The sequence below is a fragment of the Galeopterus variegatus genome, unplaced genomic scaffold, assembly GCF_000696425.1.
Source record: "Galeopterus variegatus unplaced genomic scaffold, G_variegatus-3.0.2 Scaffold3082, whole genome shotgun sequence".
Classification (NCBI taxonomy): domain Eukaryota; kingdom Metazoa; phylum Chordata; class Mammalia; order Dermoptera; family Cynocephalidae; genus Galeopterus; species Galeopterus variegatus.
In genome coordinates this window covers 79,645-95,399 of record NW_007729193.1, presented here as the reverse complement: position 1 = coordinate 95,399, position 15,755 = coordinate 79,645, and the positions used below count along the sequence as shown (strand labels likewise).

General features: G+C 41.4%; 1 protein-coding gene across 1 annotated transcript in view; it reads right to left on the bottom strand.

The window, feature by feature from the left end:
* Window positions 1-15,755, bottom strand: part of LOC103599757 (arginine-glutamic acid dipeptide repeats protein) — a gene marked incomplete at its 5' end in the record, with an annotated part of 183,396 nt that overhangs the window by 102,254 nt on the left and 65,387 nt on the right. Inside the window, one exon of the mRNA XM_008583915.1 lies at window positions 2,770-2,868. Within this exon, the coding sequence (XP_008582137.1) occupies window positions 2,770-2,868 (99 nt within the window). The remainder of the gene's footprint in view (window positions 1-2,769; window positions 2,869-15,755) is intronic.

Below are 15,755 nucleotides of genomic sequence, written 5' to 3'. Positions count from 1 at the left end.
GGGGGGGGGGGGGGGGGGGGGGGGGGGGGGGGGGGGGGGGGGGGACACATAAATTTATTCAAAGATTTGGATACATTCATCAAAAGCTTCCTTCAACCTATCAATTACTCAATCACTCCCTCTCATTCACTGCTGAGGTTTTAGAAAGTGAAACTTAACTTCCTACAAATTAAGAGAACCATTTGCTCCCTGGGCCCTGTAAGGGCTGGATGACCGCCAAACATTTCTCAAAACAAGAAGCAAACATAATAAAAATGAGCCCAAGCTGATATGGATTTATGCAGTTAAAGATCATTATCCTATACTTGGAATGTTCACCATGTTGGAGTCATGTTTTGTTTTTCAAAACACAGCAGGACTCTTTCTGATGTGTAAGGCTCCCCTTGCCATCTCACTGCTAAAAACCTCCAAGCAGCAGCAATGGGACACAGTCAACATCTTGCCTAATATAATCAAGTGCTGCAGAAAAAGGAAATCAGCTTTCTTTTAAGTGGGAAGAGAGGAATGTGTGCTGTGTATTTTAAAAATTCCAGAAGGAATAAAAGGTCACAGGAGAAATGAAGGAAGGGAGAGAGGACAGAATCATGGCTAGTGAGGAGCTGGGAGGCATGAATAGGAAGGGAGGGATGGAGATGGGGGAGAAAGAGAGGGGACTCCAAAAGGACAGGGAGGCAGAAGGGAGAGAAGAGATGTTCAAGAAGTGAAGGAGAGTAAGAATTAGAAGCAGCTGCCACACACACGTACTGACAGGGACCCGTAGACCATCCTACGCCAGGCTAAGACTGAAAGCAACCTTCAACGTGTGGTGAACAGTCACACCTCACACAGCTGTACTGTCCTTTTTGTTGGCTTCGGTCTTTCTTCCACAAGGGTGTTTGTAGAAGTTTTTAATCTTACCAGCCAAATCTCTAATATCCTCACATAAATAAGTTCACAGTGAAAAACAGTAGCAATATCACTTTTCAAAACAACTAAACTTAATGTTTTTACTTTGGCCATTGTCTGTACATTAAAAAATGTTAAAGATATTTCCATGTCCTTACTAATCATTTAAGATCTTTAATTTTTATTTTAAAACAGCTACACCAACTACACTGTAAGTCTGATGAAATTAAAGCCTTGAAGGACTGTTCAACAGATCCTCTATTACCAAACCCTTGATGGCCATATTTCAGTCAATCTCTGCTCCTTCTAGTTTCTTCCTCATTCCTCTCAACCCTCACCTGCCCTCATCCATAGCCCCTTCTATGGACAAATGCTCCTGGCTCAGCCTTCAATGTACGCCCCAGATCTCACCGCTCTCACTACCACCACTGCTGCCTTGCTAGTCCATCACTGTCTCCAGCCTGGACCATCACAGTAGCTCGCAGAGCCCACAGGACTCAGCGGCCAGAGTGAACCCCACTGTCACAGCGAGTCACTCTGCTTAGAACCTGTTCATGTGGAGCACACTGCAACACCCTGACCATGCATCTGCAAGCCACACCTGATCTGCCCCCGCTAGGACAGCCCCACTAAACCCACCATCCACCTCTTCTACCACTCCCCTCCTCACTGTGCTCCAGACACACTCCTGCCTATTTCTTAAACATACCAAGCATGTTTTCATCTTAGGGCCTAGAACTCTCTTTTCCCTGAAATCCAAAAGGCTTCTCTCCTCACTTCACTAATGTCTCCTCTAAATGTTACTTACCAGGCCTTTCCTGATCCACTTTACATAAGACAGCGACCCACCCAGCGGACTCCCATCCTCATTACCCTACTCTACTTTTCCTCAGCACTTTACCAGCACCTGACACATGGTGACTTATGATGGTCTCCCCTCTTAAAACAAGACTCTTAAGGAGAGGCCTTGTGTTCTTGATACAGCTTCTAGCACAGCACTTGGCACATAATAGGCACTCAATAAATATTGCTGAATAAATGAAAGAGAGCAGGATCAGAAAAGCACATGCAATTTTTAAACACTCTTTCTTAGCGTATTTTAAAATATAGACGAGGAATTTGCAATCACTACCTGTACTAGTGCCAGCCTTCATCTAAATTTCATTCAACTTCAAGGGCAAATGTCAAGTGGCAGCATTCATACTGAAGACTGACAGTATTTGCGAAAGCACAAGAAATCTGTAAGCCTTTTACAGCAATACCTTTTAAAAGTCACAAGATGGGGATGTAGCTTCATGAGAACTCTGTTTGCTGGGTAGGAATCTACAGGTTTGTAAGTCTGTATCTGTGGTCACATTTCTCTCTCCCCACTTCCTTCAATGGGCCACAACAATAAAATGAATATGTAAAATCCACTGTCTGTATTTAATCAAGTCTATGTTTCCCACTTTTGATTCAGATCCTTCAGTAGGTTAGGGGCCCTGCAAGCTCTCAAAAAGAAAGCAAGTCACCAACACTACCAGTTATGTATCAACCGGTTTTAATATGCACATGTCTTAAAATAGGGAGGTGTCATAAACTAGCTTGTACCAAAAACAAACCTAAATTAACTTTTGGTAGGAGTAACTATAAATTTCTCCTCTCTTGCTATGAATCAGGAAAACCTTTCCCATCACCAATGAACTAATCTTACTAAAATCAAGTCTTTCTGTACAATTACAAAGCTTAAAGGCTCTTTCTTTTCAACTGATGGAGGCCAAGGACAGTCTGCACCACTGCATCTTCTGAATGAGTCCCCTTTCCCTGTGTAGCAGGAAGGTCACACACTGAAAAGCAAAAGCCCCGAAGACCCAGAACACCAGGCAAATGCCTGTCCATGCTCACCACTTCATCCTCGGTCCAACACTTCTCGATCAGCTTAGGCACAGGCTTCTTTACCAGGCGCTGCAGGGCTTTGCCAGCATCATAAGCACTTTCATGTAGCTAAAACAACAACAATTTTAGTTAGTTAACTGCACCAAATAACAGAACTGGAAGCATATCAATAAAATGCAAACCCTGCAGGGGCTGGCTGGTAGCTCAGTTGCTTAGTGTGTAGTGTTGTAACACCAAGGTCGAGGGTTTGGATCCCCATACTGGCCAACCACCAAAAACAAAACAAAACAAACAAGCCCTGCATTTACTCTCTCTAATAGAAGAATCGTGAAAGGGACATACAGACTCAATCATTTTAATCAATGCAGTAATTTGTTCTCATCTAACCATCCCCCCCAGTTCCAGTTATTCTGGGAGAGGGAGACAGGTCTGGCAGAAAACTCTTTGGCAATAATGGGAATAGGATTAAGAACAACAAAGCAAACATGCAGTGAACATGTGGCCCGGCACAGTGCTCAGCACATTCCATGTGCTCCTTTTCTTACCTGCTCCTATGAGGCAAGTATTCTTTCATTTCATCTTACAGGATAGGAACAATCATCACCTCACTTAACACATGAGGAAACTGAGCACAGAAAGATCAAGCACAGGTGCTCACCACACTGAGCGAGTAGGTGGTGAGCCGAAACTCAAGCCCAGAAGGACGCACACTCTTACTCCCCACAGCAGCCAAAAGACATGCTAGACTATGTGCTTTCTTTTTAGCATTAAAGTATTTCAACTGTAGTAACCTCATTAAAAAACAATTAAAGTGCCTAAAATATAAACGTTTTAAAGAAAATAATTCTGTAACAGTCCGCTAATTTTTCAGTACACATGAATGAAGATGCTGGTTCATCTACACATTCCCTTTCGGACCATACTTCTCTCTTGTCAAAGCTAATCCACTTCTCTTACCCCATTTCTTTTCAACCCTGCGTACTGCTGGGCACCACTGACCCCTTCCTCCCTTGCGAAGACACTCCTGCCATGGCCTCTATGACCCCATCCACTCCTGCTCCCTGAGTCCCAAGTTGCAGATGATGGAAAGAAACAGCACATAGAGGGATCCTCTTGCTCAATCTACCTCCCCAGACATGGCTGTGCCTCCAAAATTCTCACTGGAAACCACTCTTTTCTTTACACATCTTGTCCTGACACAAGAATTAGTTTTGGCTAAGACTAATATCTCCAGTACCCAACACAGTTGGTAGCATAAGATGATACATCAGAAACACTTGCTAAATTAATAAATAAATGCCTCCAATTATTGTCCCTAGATAGACTCAATCCAAGTCTAAATCTCAATTTATCTGAACTCAATCAGGCATATGTTGACTGAGTACCTATTACTCAGGCAATTGTTTCAGGCAATGTACGAGGCCCTGGGATGCAGAAGTGAACAACACAGGCAAAGATATCCCTGCCCTCATGGAGTGGACATTCTGAATTAAATAATTCACCAGCATTTGCTGAACACCAGGACAAGTAAAGCACAAATCCTAGTAAGTCACAATTCTTATTTCCAGAAAACTCACACACTAGTGGGAATACAACCATATAACTTAAAAAGACCAAGCAACAAGGGTGTGTTAATTACTATCACCTAGGTGTAGGCAAAGAGCTACAGAATCCCAAGAGGAGGGATCTGTGTGTTTCCTCTTTCTACTGGAAGAATTATGAAAAGGACATACAGACTACCTTCCTAGCAAATGCTTGAGCCCTGGGGCTAGCACACAGTAAGCTGGCAATAAATATTTATTGAATGAAATAAATACTTGAAATAGACACAGCAAGTCTTCTAACTAACTGCTATTGGAAAGGATATCACAAATAGCCATTTTCGGGCCGGCCCGTGGCTCACTCGGTAGAGTGCGGTGCTGATAACACCAAGGCCCCGGGTTCGGATCCCACATAGGGATGGCCGGTTCGCTCACTGGCTGAGCGTGGTGCTGACAACACCAAGTCAAGGGTTAAGATCCCCTTACCGGTCATCTTTTAAAAAATAAATAAATAAATAAATAAATAAATAAATAAATAAATAAATAAATAAATAAATAAATAAATAAATAAATAAATAAATAAATAAATAAATAAATAAATAAATAAATAAATAAATAAATAAATAAATAAATAAATAAATAAATAAATAAATAAATAAATAAATAAATAAATAAATAAATAAATAAATAAATAAATAAATAAATAAATAAATAAATAAATAAATAAATAAATAAATAAATAAATAAATAAATAAATAAATAAATAAATAAATAAATAAATAAAAATAAAAAAAACAAATAGCCATTTTCATTTTTCACTCGGTGAAACAGAAAGTATTAAAATTCTAAATTTCCAGAGCACTCTCACAGTTTAGAGAACGCCTATTTATTTTAAATCAAGACTAAGAACTCCAGCCTGTATGTTAACTATAACAGTAAGTTGACGACCTTAATATAAAACACCTACAAGAATGATTAATGCTGGATCCCTCTTTGGAGTGGTAGAACAGTGACTAAACATAAGCTTATTTATATTTGTGACATTCATTATTAGGCCATTTCTAAAATAAAATACTACTATAATTTGCAAATGTTTGAAATGGTCACTGTCCATCTAGCCTTCTCTCAAAGGCATAAAAAGATTTAAAACAAGGTTAGAGTTTCATACTTTGTCTAATATCCAGAACAAGTAGATATTTGCCAACTTCTATAATATGAAGATTTATAATGAGAACTTAACATGGGGAACTGAATAAAAGGAAAAACTGCATGTCTACTCAATTTCAAAAACACACATTTTAGTGATAATTTAAAACCAAACCAAGTTGATCAAGTCATAAATTTCTAATAAAAAGCTAGTGGAAAAATTAACAGCTTATTAGAGGTAATTGTAGTGTACGAGGTAATTGTAAAACAAATGTGAAAAACTATGGACTTTGGACCCAGACTGCCTGGGTTCAACTTTTTTTTTTAATTAATTTTTTTATTGAATCATGATTGATTATACACATTTTGGGGGTTCAACGTTGACGTATCAATATTATTCGCATATACGCTATTACAACTTGTACTTATTTTTCATGCCCTTTATCTAATCTCTCTTCCTTCCCTCCCCCTTCCAATAACTCTAGATTTCTTCCCTCCTTCTGGAAGAGTAAGTTACTGTTGATTTGCTGCCTAGATGACCTGTCCAGTGCTGAAAGAGGTGTATTCAGGCCCCCCACTATTATCATAAGAGTAGATGCTTCTGTCACTCTTGAATGGGCTTTGTGGAGAGTGACATCCTCTTCTTTTCTTTGGTTTCTGCTAGTGACTCTCCTTGTGTCGATGAACTTGAGTGGCTGACAGGTCATCTGCATGGTGGTTGTGGCGTCTAGCCACTTTTGCAGCAGCTGTGGCTATCATGGTGGCTGTGGGGGCCACCCACATGGAAGTGGTATTTCTGGCGTGCTCCTTGCCTGGTTGAAGGAGGAAGGGTTGGTCCCTGGCTCCATCTGTTTTTACATTCTGAGATGCTGTTGCGGAGCAGTTGGGTGGGAGGGGGAAGGAAATAGGGTGGGAGAAGGAGAAAGGAAGGGCAGTGTGGTTGAAGCCCCTGGCATCCCCCTCATTCCTGCAGGGGAGTCCAGGGGGTTTCCAGTGGTGGCTTGGTCGTTGCTGGGCTGAATGCTGGTGTTGGGGAGGTGTGACTGAAGTCCTCAGTCCCCTACTGCCCTGGCTCGGGAGACCAGGGGGCTTCCAGCTGTGGTTTGGTGGTCGTTGCTGGGCTGGATGCAGATGTCAGGGGTGTGTGGCTGAAGCCCTCGGCCCTCCACTGCCCCGACTTGGGAGCCTGGGGTGTTTCCTATGGTGGCTCAGGGGTCATCGCTGGGCTGGTTGTGGGTGTTGGGGGGCATGACTGAGGCCCCGGCCCTTCCCGCTCCCTGGCTTGGGGGTCCAGGGGGCTTCGGGTCCTTCCATGTTTTATAGGTATTCTTTAGTGAAGTGAAATCTTTACTAGTTAACATCAAACTTTGTCTCTGGTCTGTGGGTATTTTGTTTCTTCTTTCGGTTCTGTGTTGGATTATTCATTGTTTTCATTACTTAAACTCTACACTAGAACTAATTTGTCATCCTTTGCTTACTTCTAAAATGGGGGAACTTCCTGTGGGGACCAGCACTTGAGCTCTGTGGTTGAGCTAAATTATTGCTTAGCTTCTAAAATGGGGGAACTTCCTGTGGGGACCAGCACTTGAGCTCTGTGGTTGAGCTAAATTATTGCTTAGCTTCTAAAATGGGGGAACTTCCTGTGGGGACCAGCACTTGAGCTCTGTGGTTGAGCTAAATTATTGCTTAGCTGCTGATTCCCTGGGGAAGGTTTTGTGTGCAGCTCAGGTTTTAACGGTTAACTCTGTAGGTACTTCCAGGTCTTGTGAGGTCTGGTACACCTGGGTTATGTGTAAACTCTGGTCTGGGCCTGAGTATTTTCAGCAAACTGCACTCCTGCAGTTCTATACTCCTGGATCAGTCTACATAGAGTGTGCCTGTGCTGATTGGAAGGCAGATCAGCTGTCCATGCTGTATCCCAATGTTCACCCAGTGGCCCGTCTCGCCCAATGCCCACACTCCACACACTTTTCATGGGACAGGCTGTGCACTGGTCCCATGCAATGACTCACTGGCCTCTGAGTGGCTCCTTTTTCCAGTTGTTCTGGCTCCTCACTCCTATGTGGGTCCACAGGAACTCTGTTAGTGGTCTTGCTGGCCTGGGGGCCACCAAGGCCCGCTTTTCCCCTGCCACCTCCAAGCAACTTCATCTGAAGGGCACAGCTGTAGCTTTTGCCAGCTCTTGTTCCATGTGCTCACCAGGGCCAGACTTGAAGTGGCCAGGATTCAAAATGGTGGGAGCGATCCTTTCTTTCTCTCACCATGGCTTCTCCTGCCATTATGAACTCCATAAGTCTCTCCTCCTCTTCCCCTGATCTCTGGCGGCCCCAGCTTGGCTGTTGTTGCTTTTTAACAGTTGTAAATTGGTTGATTTGTGGGACAGAGTGACGCTGGGGACCGTCTATTCCACTCTCCCGACTGGAAGCCCTTTGCCTGGGTTCAACTTCTAACTCTACTACTCTAGGTATATGTGACCTTGAGCAAGTTACTTATCCTCTTTGTGCCTCAATTTTGACATCTTTAAAAATGAGTAAACAACTTCTTAGAGCTATTGTGAGGAAAACAGAAAATGTGTTGCTACTTCTTTTAAAAAGGAAAGAAAAAAAAGCAATCTCATCTAAATTTTCATCAGTTTTCCAGATTAGAGTATAGCCTTTTCAGAGACAGAAAAGAATCTAAGCTATAAACAAAAACCACTTATGTTTCACATAATTACCCATGTTAATACCTTATGAAATTTGATTAAAACTCTGATATAGTACACAGGAAAATTTTTTAGTTTTTAAATTTTATGACCCCGGTACCAGGAAATTACTCATAAGAACATAAGGCCCACTCCAAAAGTGAACTGCTGAGTGGATGAAGTTCAATCAAATGCCATTCATCCCTATGACATTCTTGCCTTTTGGTGAACCAAGAAGAGCTTTAAACTATAGCTGGAAGAAATGTTTTGAATAACTTGCTGAGCTTCTTGTTGTGGTTGCTTTGCTTATTGGAGGATGGCTACTGCCTGCACAACGCCCCTCAGCTAAGTTTCTAGTGAGGTGCTTAATGGAGAATGAGGCATTTCCTCTAAACATATCCCAGCATTCACGCTTTCTTTACAAAACTTTTATTTCAGATAGTAGTACCTCCCCCTGAAGAAACTGTTGCAATGTATGTGGTAACCCAGGCTTCTATCCCTTACTCTGTTCTCTCAATAATCAGTAATTCCCTTCTTTCATTTGATCCACTGTCTGCCTGGCCTACTTAAAATATTCCTATTTCTGACCTTTCCATGATATAAACCCAATAAATATTTACAGTACCTACCCCACCCACCCCTATGCAAAGACACACTTAAAAAGTAAAAAGTGTGGGATTATTTATTAAAAGTGGTAAAATATTTTTTAAATGAATGAAGTCAGGATACTATTGTGCTGTCATCCATTCTTCATGGGAGCCAGCACAAAAGTTGGGTCAGTTGGCTGTTCTGGCATGCCCTCCTCCTCGGTTCCCTTTCTAAAGGGGGCACCTTGTTCTGAATATTAGACACTGACTTCCATTTTCCAGGAATCTTGTCTGAGAAAATTCTAAGAGAGAGTGTTATATCTTTGAAGAAATGCTTTAATTATATTTTATTACAGAAAAAGTTTTAACATACTAGAAGTTGTTATGGCCTACACAGACAGCTTCACAGCAGGTAGGATTATCTTTAGAGCACTTTGGGGAAAATTATTAGAGTTCAGGAAATCTTTCATTCCTTCCACACATATTTATTGAGTGCTCACTGTGCCAGGCACACTTCTAGGTGCTGGGATGGATAAAGCTGTGAACGACAGTGATGATGAATGTCTAATATATATGACTGAGAATGGTGTACACTCTGAGAATCAGTGTAAAGTACCACTCGAGTATGACACATCCATCTGAACGTCACATCTAACTCTAGGGCCCTAAAAGGTTGGGTTCTACATTCTTTTCTTAATCCATCATAAGCAAGTAATCGTTTGTTTTCTGTATGATTATAAGGGTTTTCGTTCTTTAGATGGGAGACAAAATAACGTTCAAGGAAGAGCTAAACGGATATTCCTCACATAAGTTAGAGCTGATAAGTTTACCAAAATACTGGCTACCGTTAAGCTCTAAAAGTTGTCATAAAAATTTTTTTCTAATATAGCATCAAGCTCTGAAGGACTGAAATAATTTCATTTTGTGAAAAACATTATGTGGGTTTCAAATTTTAAACACCTGGTCATGACCACACAGATACATCTACATAAGTCAGGAAATGCAATGCAGGTGCCCCAATATTGCGAAGGTGAAAGGCCCATTAACATGAATAAGACTTTCTCCCATTTTTGTACAGAAGGCTGCTCAAAGAAATTGCAGTGAAGACATGGGGGGTGGGGGAGGCAGAGAAGGGGCCCTCAAAGTCTTACAGCTTCACTTTGTAGCCATGGAAAAGCAATTAAACCGAGATAATTAAACCTTTCCGTCCATTTTGCAGCCAAGCCAGGCTGGTAATATCCGGGATTAAATGCAATTTTAATGTAGAGTGTGGAGAATTGTACATTTTGGAGCTACTGGAAAAAGATCACTGCAAAAGCAGGGACCAAGAGTCAGCATCTTTACTCAATCAGCTTCCAATCTCTGAAAGCTACCGATGGGAGAAGCACTTAGATCTTACACCATCCCCATCACCCTGCCAACCACTAAAGCAGGATGCCACTTAGCAGAAACCACTTTCAAATTCATCACGACAGGTGTGTGTTGGGTGTTTTGTGTGCATGTGTTTTAATCCAATGATAAAGGAAACATTTACTTGTAAATCTGTCTGCCTCTTTTCCACATCACTAAACTGTATGACTGTACTTTTACACAAGTGAAATCTATCTTCCTTGGGCCAGCCTGGTGGCGCACTGCTACAGTGCGCCGCTTGGGAGCGTGGCGGCGCTCCCGCCGAGGGTTCGGATCCCACATACAGACCGGTTCCCGCTCAGTGGCTGAGCGAGGTGCGGGCACAGCGCCGAGAGTTGCGATCCTGTTGCCGGTCCCGGTCCGGTAGGGGCGTGACACTGAGGGTTGCGATCCGTTGCCGGACACAAAAAAAGGAAAAAAAAAAAAGAAATCTATCTTCCTGAAACCACGGGTCAAGATCTGGGATTTACGCAGGGGAATTTGATATCAAAATGGTGATTTTTAACCAATACACTAGCCTTTTGAGTCATTTCATCACAGAACTATCCCTGTTTTACTGTTTTCCAGCAGTTTGTCCTTGGGCACCTGGGCTTGCTCCACAGAATCCTCAGAGGTATGTTCTTTCCTTTGTTTTTGGTTTGTGCACTGAAAGAGCAAACATGAACTCTTCTCCCATTAGGCATCCAGCCCTCTTCCACCACACCTTTTGCATCACAATTCCCAATGCCCATGAGATCCAGTGCGACATCCCAGCTATAGACGCAGGCTGCTCACACCATATTCCCTTTGCCTTCCATTCATTCAACGAAGAGTTACTAAGCAACTCCTTATGCCAGTTACTGGGCTAGCAATGGGATATAGTGTAAAGACAGGCATGTGTGAATTATGCACAGTAGATGTGTAAGAAATTTGGGTGCTAAAACAATATTAGCAGTTTGGTTCCACTGTAACAAAAGTAACCACTACATTGAATCACTCAGAGCCAAAAACACTGTGCCATATGTAACTGCACACACTTAGCCAGTTGCATCAAAAGCTCTCAAAGACTCCAGGTGCGAAGCAGCCCCTTCTCCATAAATGATCAAATAGTCAATGCCTTCTTAGCTTAGTGAAAACAGTACAGGATTTGAGGCAAGAGATCAATTCTCTATTACCAGCTTTGTCTTAAACTAGTTGAGTTGAGGTTTTCACCTGTCAAATGGGCATAACACCACCAGCACTTAGCTGTGTCACAGAATAATGGAAAGGGTTGCGGTCCGTTGCCAGACACGAAAAAAGACAAAAAGGAAAAAAAAAAAAAAACACAATGTGTCAAGATATAAAATGTAAAATAGCTATAAACTGTTTAGTGATATCATCATAGGGAGTAATATTTTCGATACATGGCTCTTACTGAAGACTATTCAAACAACCAGAAGTTCAATAGAGCCGACCGATGCTGGTAGTCACTATACATCTGCAATTGTCTTGTTACAGCCTCTGACCTCTTCCTGATTAGCAGAAAGGATCATGCTACAAGAAGAAAAATACACTTCTGCATAATTGCCTATGTTAAATCTGCTACTCTCACTCTGCCTGACTAATCAGTCCCTGCTTATTACTTTCTATAATTTAATATATATAAGTGCCTTACTGGCAAGCTTCTCAAAAGAATAAATAATGTTTAATGACTGCCTACAGTTTAATTAACTCATGATTGAACTTCTCATGGATTGCTATAAACATTAAATTATACCCTTCCTCCAAGCTGCCATGGATAGAAATCGTTTCAAGCTTTAACTCTCCTGCCTAAACAATTCTGAAATTTCAGCAAATCTGTGTGTTAGAGAGGTAAGAAAATCAACCTTAATTCCTGGTTATAAAGTATATTATTTCATAGAGCAAGGACAAGGTCTTAATTTAAATGAGATTGAAAATGTGCACATGTCCGAACACCTCATTTATATTACAGCAGTCATTAAACATCTCTGGATCTTGGGCAGTCTTATTAGCATAAACTCTGTGTATTACTACAAGGTTTCGAGTTTCTACTCTGGCTTCTCATTGTAGCTGCCATTTTCTGTCTGCATGATGTTGCAAATAAATTTTCCTGTTGGCATGGCTCAGCTGTCAGGCACCTCTGTTCTATAATGAACCCATGAATTACATCTCTCTGCTCTGACATCTCTGGTCTCACACATCAAAATGTTGTTCTTCAACTGTAATTTATAACTTAATTTAAATGTCCCTTTTCCCGTGACCTTTTTAGATCAAATGGCATTGCATCTGGCAGTTTCTACTACACCAAAGCATCCTTTTGCAATTATTGCCATTATAAAAACTGTAGAAAAACCTACCTGAGTTAGACTGTGTTCAGGCTAAATATTGAATAACTGCAGTCCATTAAGAATAATATTAGATTTCAAAGTTTTTTGTACTGCAAAATATCCTATTTATGTAAGAAATTGCCAGAATAACTCAGGAAGAAAAAAGTTGGGATTTGGAATAGATCTTAAAATCCTTCATGTAGTTTTTATTATCTCAGCTATAACATAAATGAGAAAGAACTTGCTGAAATCTATCCAAGACAGAATTAAAAAAAAAAAATTCTCATAAACCATGATTCACAGATGTCAATACATTTTTCATTTATACCACCATTACAATGACCTAGTACCAAGTATAAAATATGATACACATATACATAAAAAAACCTAGAATTAAAACTAAAAGCACAATGTTTATTTCTGTTTGGCATTATCACTCCAAATCATGCTACTTAAGCACCGGAGAGGCTAAATTTGTCTGAATATTCTTATGGGAGCACATTTCAGAAATAATGGAAAAGACACAGCATTTAACTGCTGAAAGAAGAATTTGAGGGAAAGGTCCAGTTAATTTTCAGAAGAAAATGCAAAGTCACTGAACCAACCCTCCCCCTTTATCCATCCTTTCTGAATAACTATACTGTTCCAGCAACTATGCCAGTCCCCAGAGTCACACAGGACAAAGGAGGGAGGACCAACATTTGCTGAGCAGTGCATAGTGTGCTAGGAACTATGTTATAGGTCTTAATGATTTCATCATTGCACACACCACTCTTTTGTGGCGAGGGTACTAAAAATGAGGAAACAAAACCAAGAGGTTCAGTATCTTGCTCCAGGCCACTCCCTAGCAAGCAGCAGTGCAAGGATTCTAAGATAAATCCATGTTCTAGGAAGAAGTCAGAGACGTAGTCCCCACCCCAGGATGTCTCTACTGAAGCAGTTCAGCACAGGCAATCTGGTGGGAGTGACAGGCACAGGGACCTTTCAGTTGCAATGACACAGCAAGCACACTGTCTTTTCTTAACTTGGGGCTTGGAGCTGAAGGTGGGTAGAGGGAAGGAGAAAACCAGCAGCTCAGAGAAGAAGAAAGACACACATACAAACAAAATAATTAAATAAATGCTATCATGAAAACACTCAAGAGTGTCAATGAATGCCGATGGGGATGAGATTTACTCTGTCTGGAAAATCCAATATGACTCTGCAGAGTAGGTTTTGAAAATCAATAATCAGTGTAATATAATTAACCTTGCCTATACTTAACGAACAGCAACAGCAAAATCTGCAGAGTAGGTTTTGAAAATCAATAATCAGTGTAATATAATTAACCTTGCCTATACTTAATGAACAGCAACAGCAAAATAAACACCATTCTAGGAGCAAGTAAAAATAAGCAGTAATATGTCTAGGTAACATCTCACTTATAACTGAATTTCCTTAGACTGATTCAGCATTGCCATATTTCTCATTCATGATTAGATCCCACATAACACTGTATTAGCAGGTCACTATCTCCTAGCTATGGTATTTTTGAAGGTATTCTAGACCCACAGGAAGAGAAGCCTCAGCCAGCAAGGAGATTAGAAAATAAGCATCAAATGCTGGTGCTTCAACTGAGGCCAGTTAAGCTATTTTGAAAATAGAGAACATACCAAACTCTGAATGTCTTGGCCATTTTTTATTATCTAGTTTGAGGCCCTATCACATGTTGTGTTCATGCAAACATAAACACCAAGAAAAGCCTGAGGAGGTCCTGGTACCAAAGACACAGGCTTGCTAATTCTGCAAACTTGAAGCCTAAACATGACAGGGTTCCTGGCTCTGGCTCTGATTCAAACCTCAGCTCTGCCACTAGCTGTGTGACATGAGGCAAATTAATTATCTCGCTAAACCTCACGTTCCTCAGCTGCAGAAAGGGAGAACAGACTACCTGTTTTCAAGGACTGTTGAGGATGAAACAGGTCAGTGGTCATCACTGATGTTAGGAAACGTTCAGTTAGGACAGCTGACCACAAAGGGATGGGACTGGATGGAAGTCATGGAGAAGAAACATAGGACAAGGAGTGAAGGCCAAGACCTGAAGCCGGAGACTTTTAATTCAGAGGAAGAAGAGCTACTCTGTGACCACGTGGTGACACTAGGAAGTGTGTCTGTCTGCTGAGTGGGGAGCACAGGCTTTGACTCCACTTGCGGTAGGCACGGAGAACAAGCTGCAGAACACACGGTGTGAATCTTACTCTGCAGCTTGTGACAGGGTGAGAGATGGGGCTGAGAAGGGAGGCCACAGAGCCTGGTGATCTGTTGGGAACTTACAAGAAACTCCGAGTCTGGGGAAACCGGGAACCTCAGGAGAAAGAGTTAACAAGCTATGCTGGGCACAGCAAACTTGTAGCCCTTCACTTCTTTACCTGTAACAGAAGGGGCTGAACTAGGTAATTTTTCAGAACTTCCCAGTTTTTTAACATTCCTTCACTTTATACAAATTTTAAAGGCAAAATATTAAAAGACATTCTAAAACAATGAATGAATAGTAATATTATTAATACATTAATTTAGAAAAATAAAAAAACAAACCACATAGCCACTGAAGGAGGCCAAATTCCTCAGGCCAAACACTTAATAGCTACTGCACAGGCTTCACTTACACCTTAGGAATTAAGGCTGTGCCTCTCCCTTTAAAGTCTCTGTGAAAGCTGGAAGTTTATGCCACAGGTCTTTAAATGAAATTATGGATAATTGATCACTTGCACAGGTAACATGTGTATAATCTCACTTCTCAGAAACAAAATCTTTCCTCCTGCTTTCTATATGAGAGTTCAGCCACAGAATAAAAAGAAAAATGAGGGTGGTGGGGGGTCCAGGCTGCTAGCCAACTGTTCCTCAGGCAGGAGGACTCCCCAGCACTCATCAAATGGATCTACTGAGCAGATGTAGCTTGAGGCCACAGAAGAGAGGAAAACTACTGGCACACTCATGAATCTAGACAATTTATGCTGTTTTTCTGAATGATAATTGTCAGCTGGGAAAGACATATGTCCACAAATGGAAATGGTTCAGGACCACAAGTTTCTCACAGCCTTGAAAACGAAAAAGTATGTAGCCTGAAGGTGGGCAGAAGGCTAGGGGGTGACAGAAAAACCACAGTTCTATCCACCTTGTGGAAGTACTAGAAAAGCTATCCACGTGGAGTGTCTGTAAATTGTTTTAACCAGATTCCTTCAGACAGTTAATTAAAAAGTATGGGGCTGGCCCGGTGGCGCACTGCTACAGTGCGCCGCTTGGGAGCGCGGTGGCGCTCCCGCCGAGGGGTCGGATCCCCCAT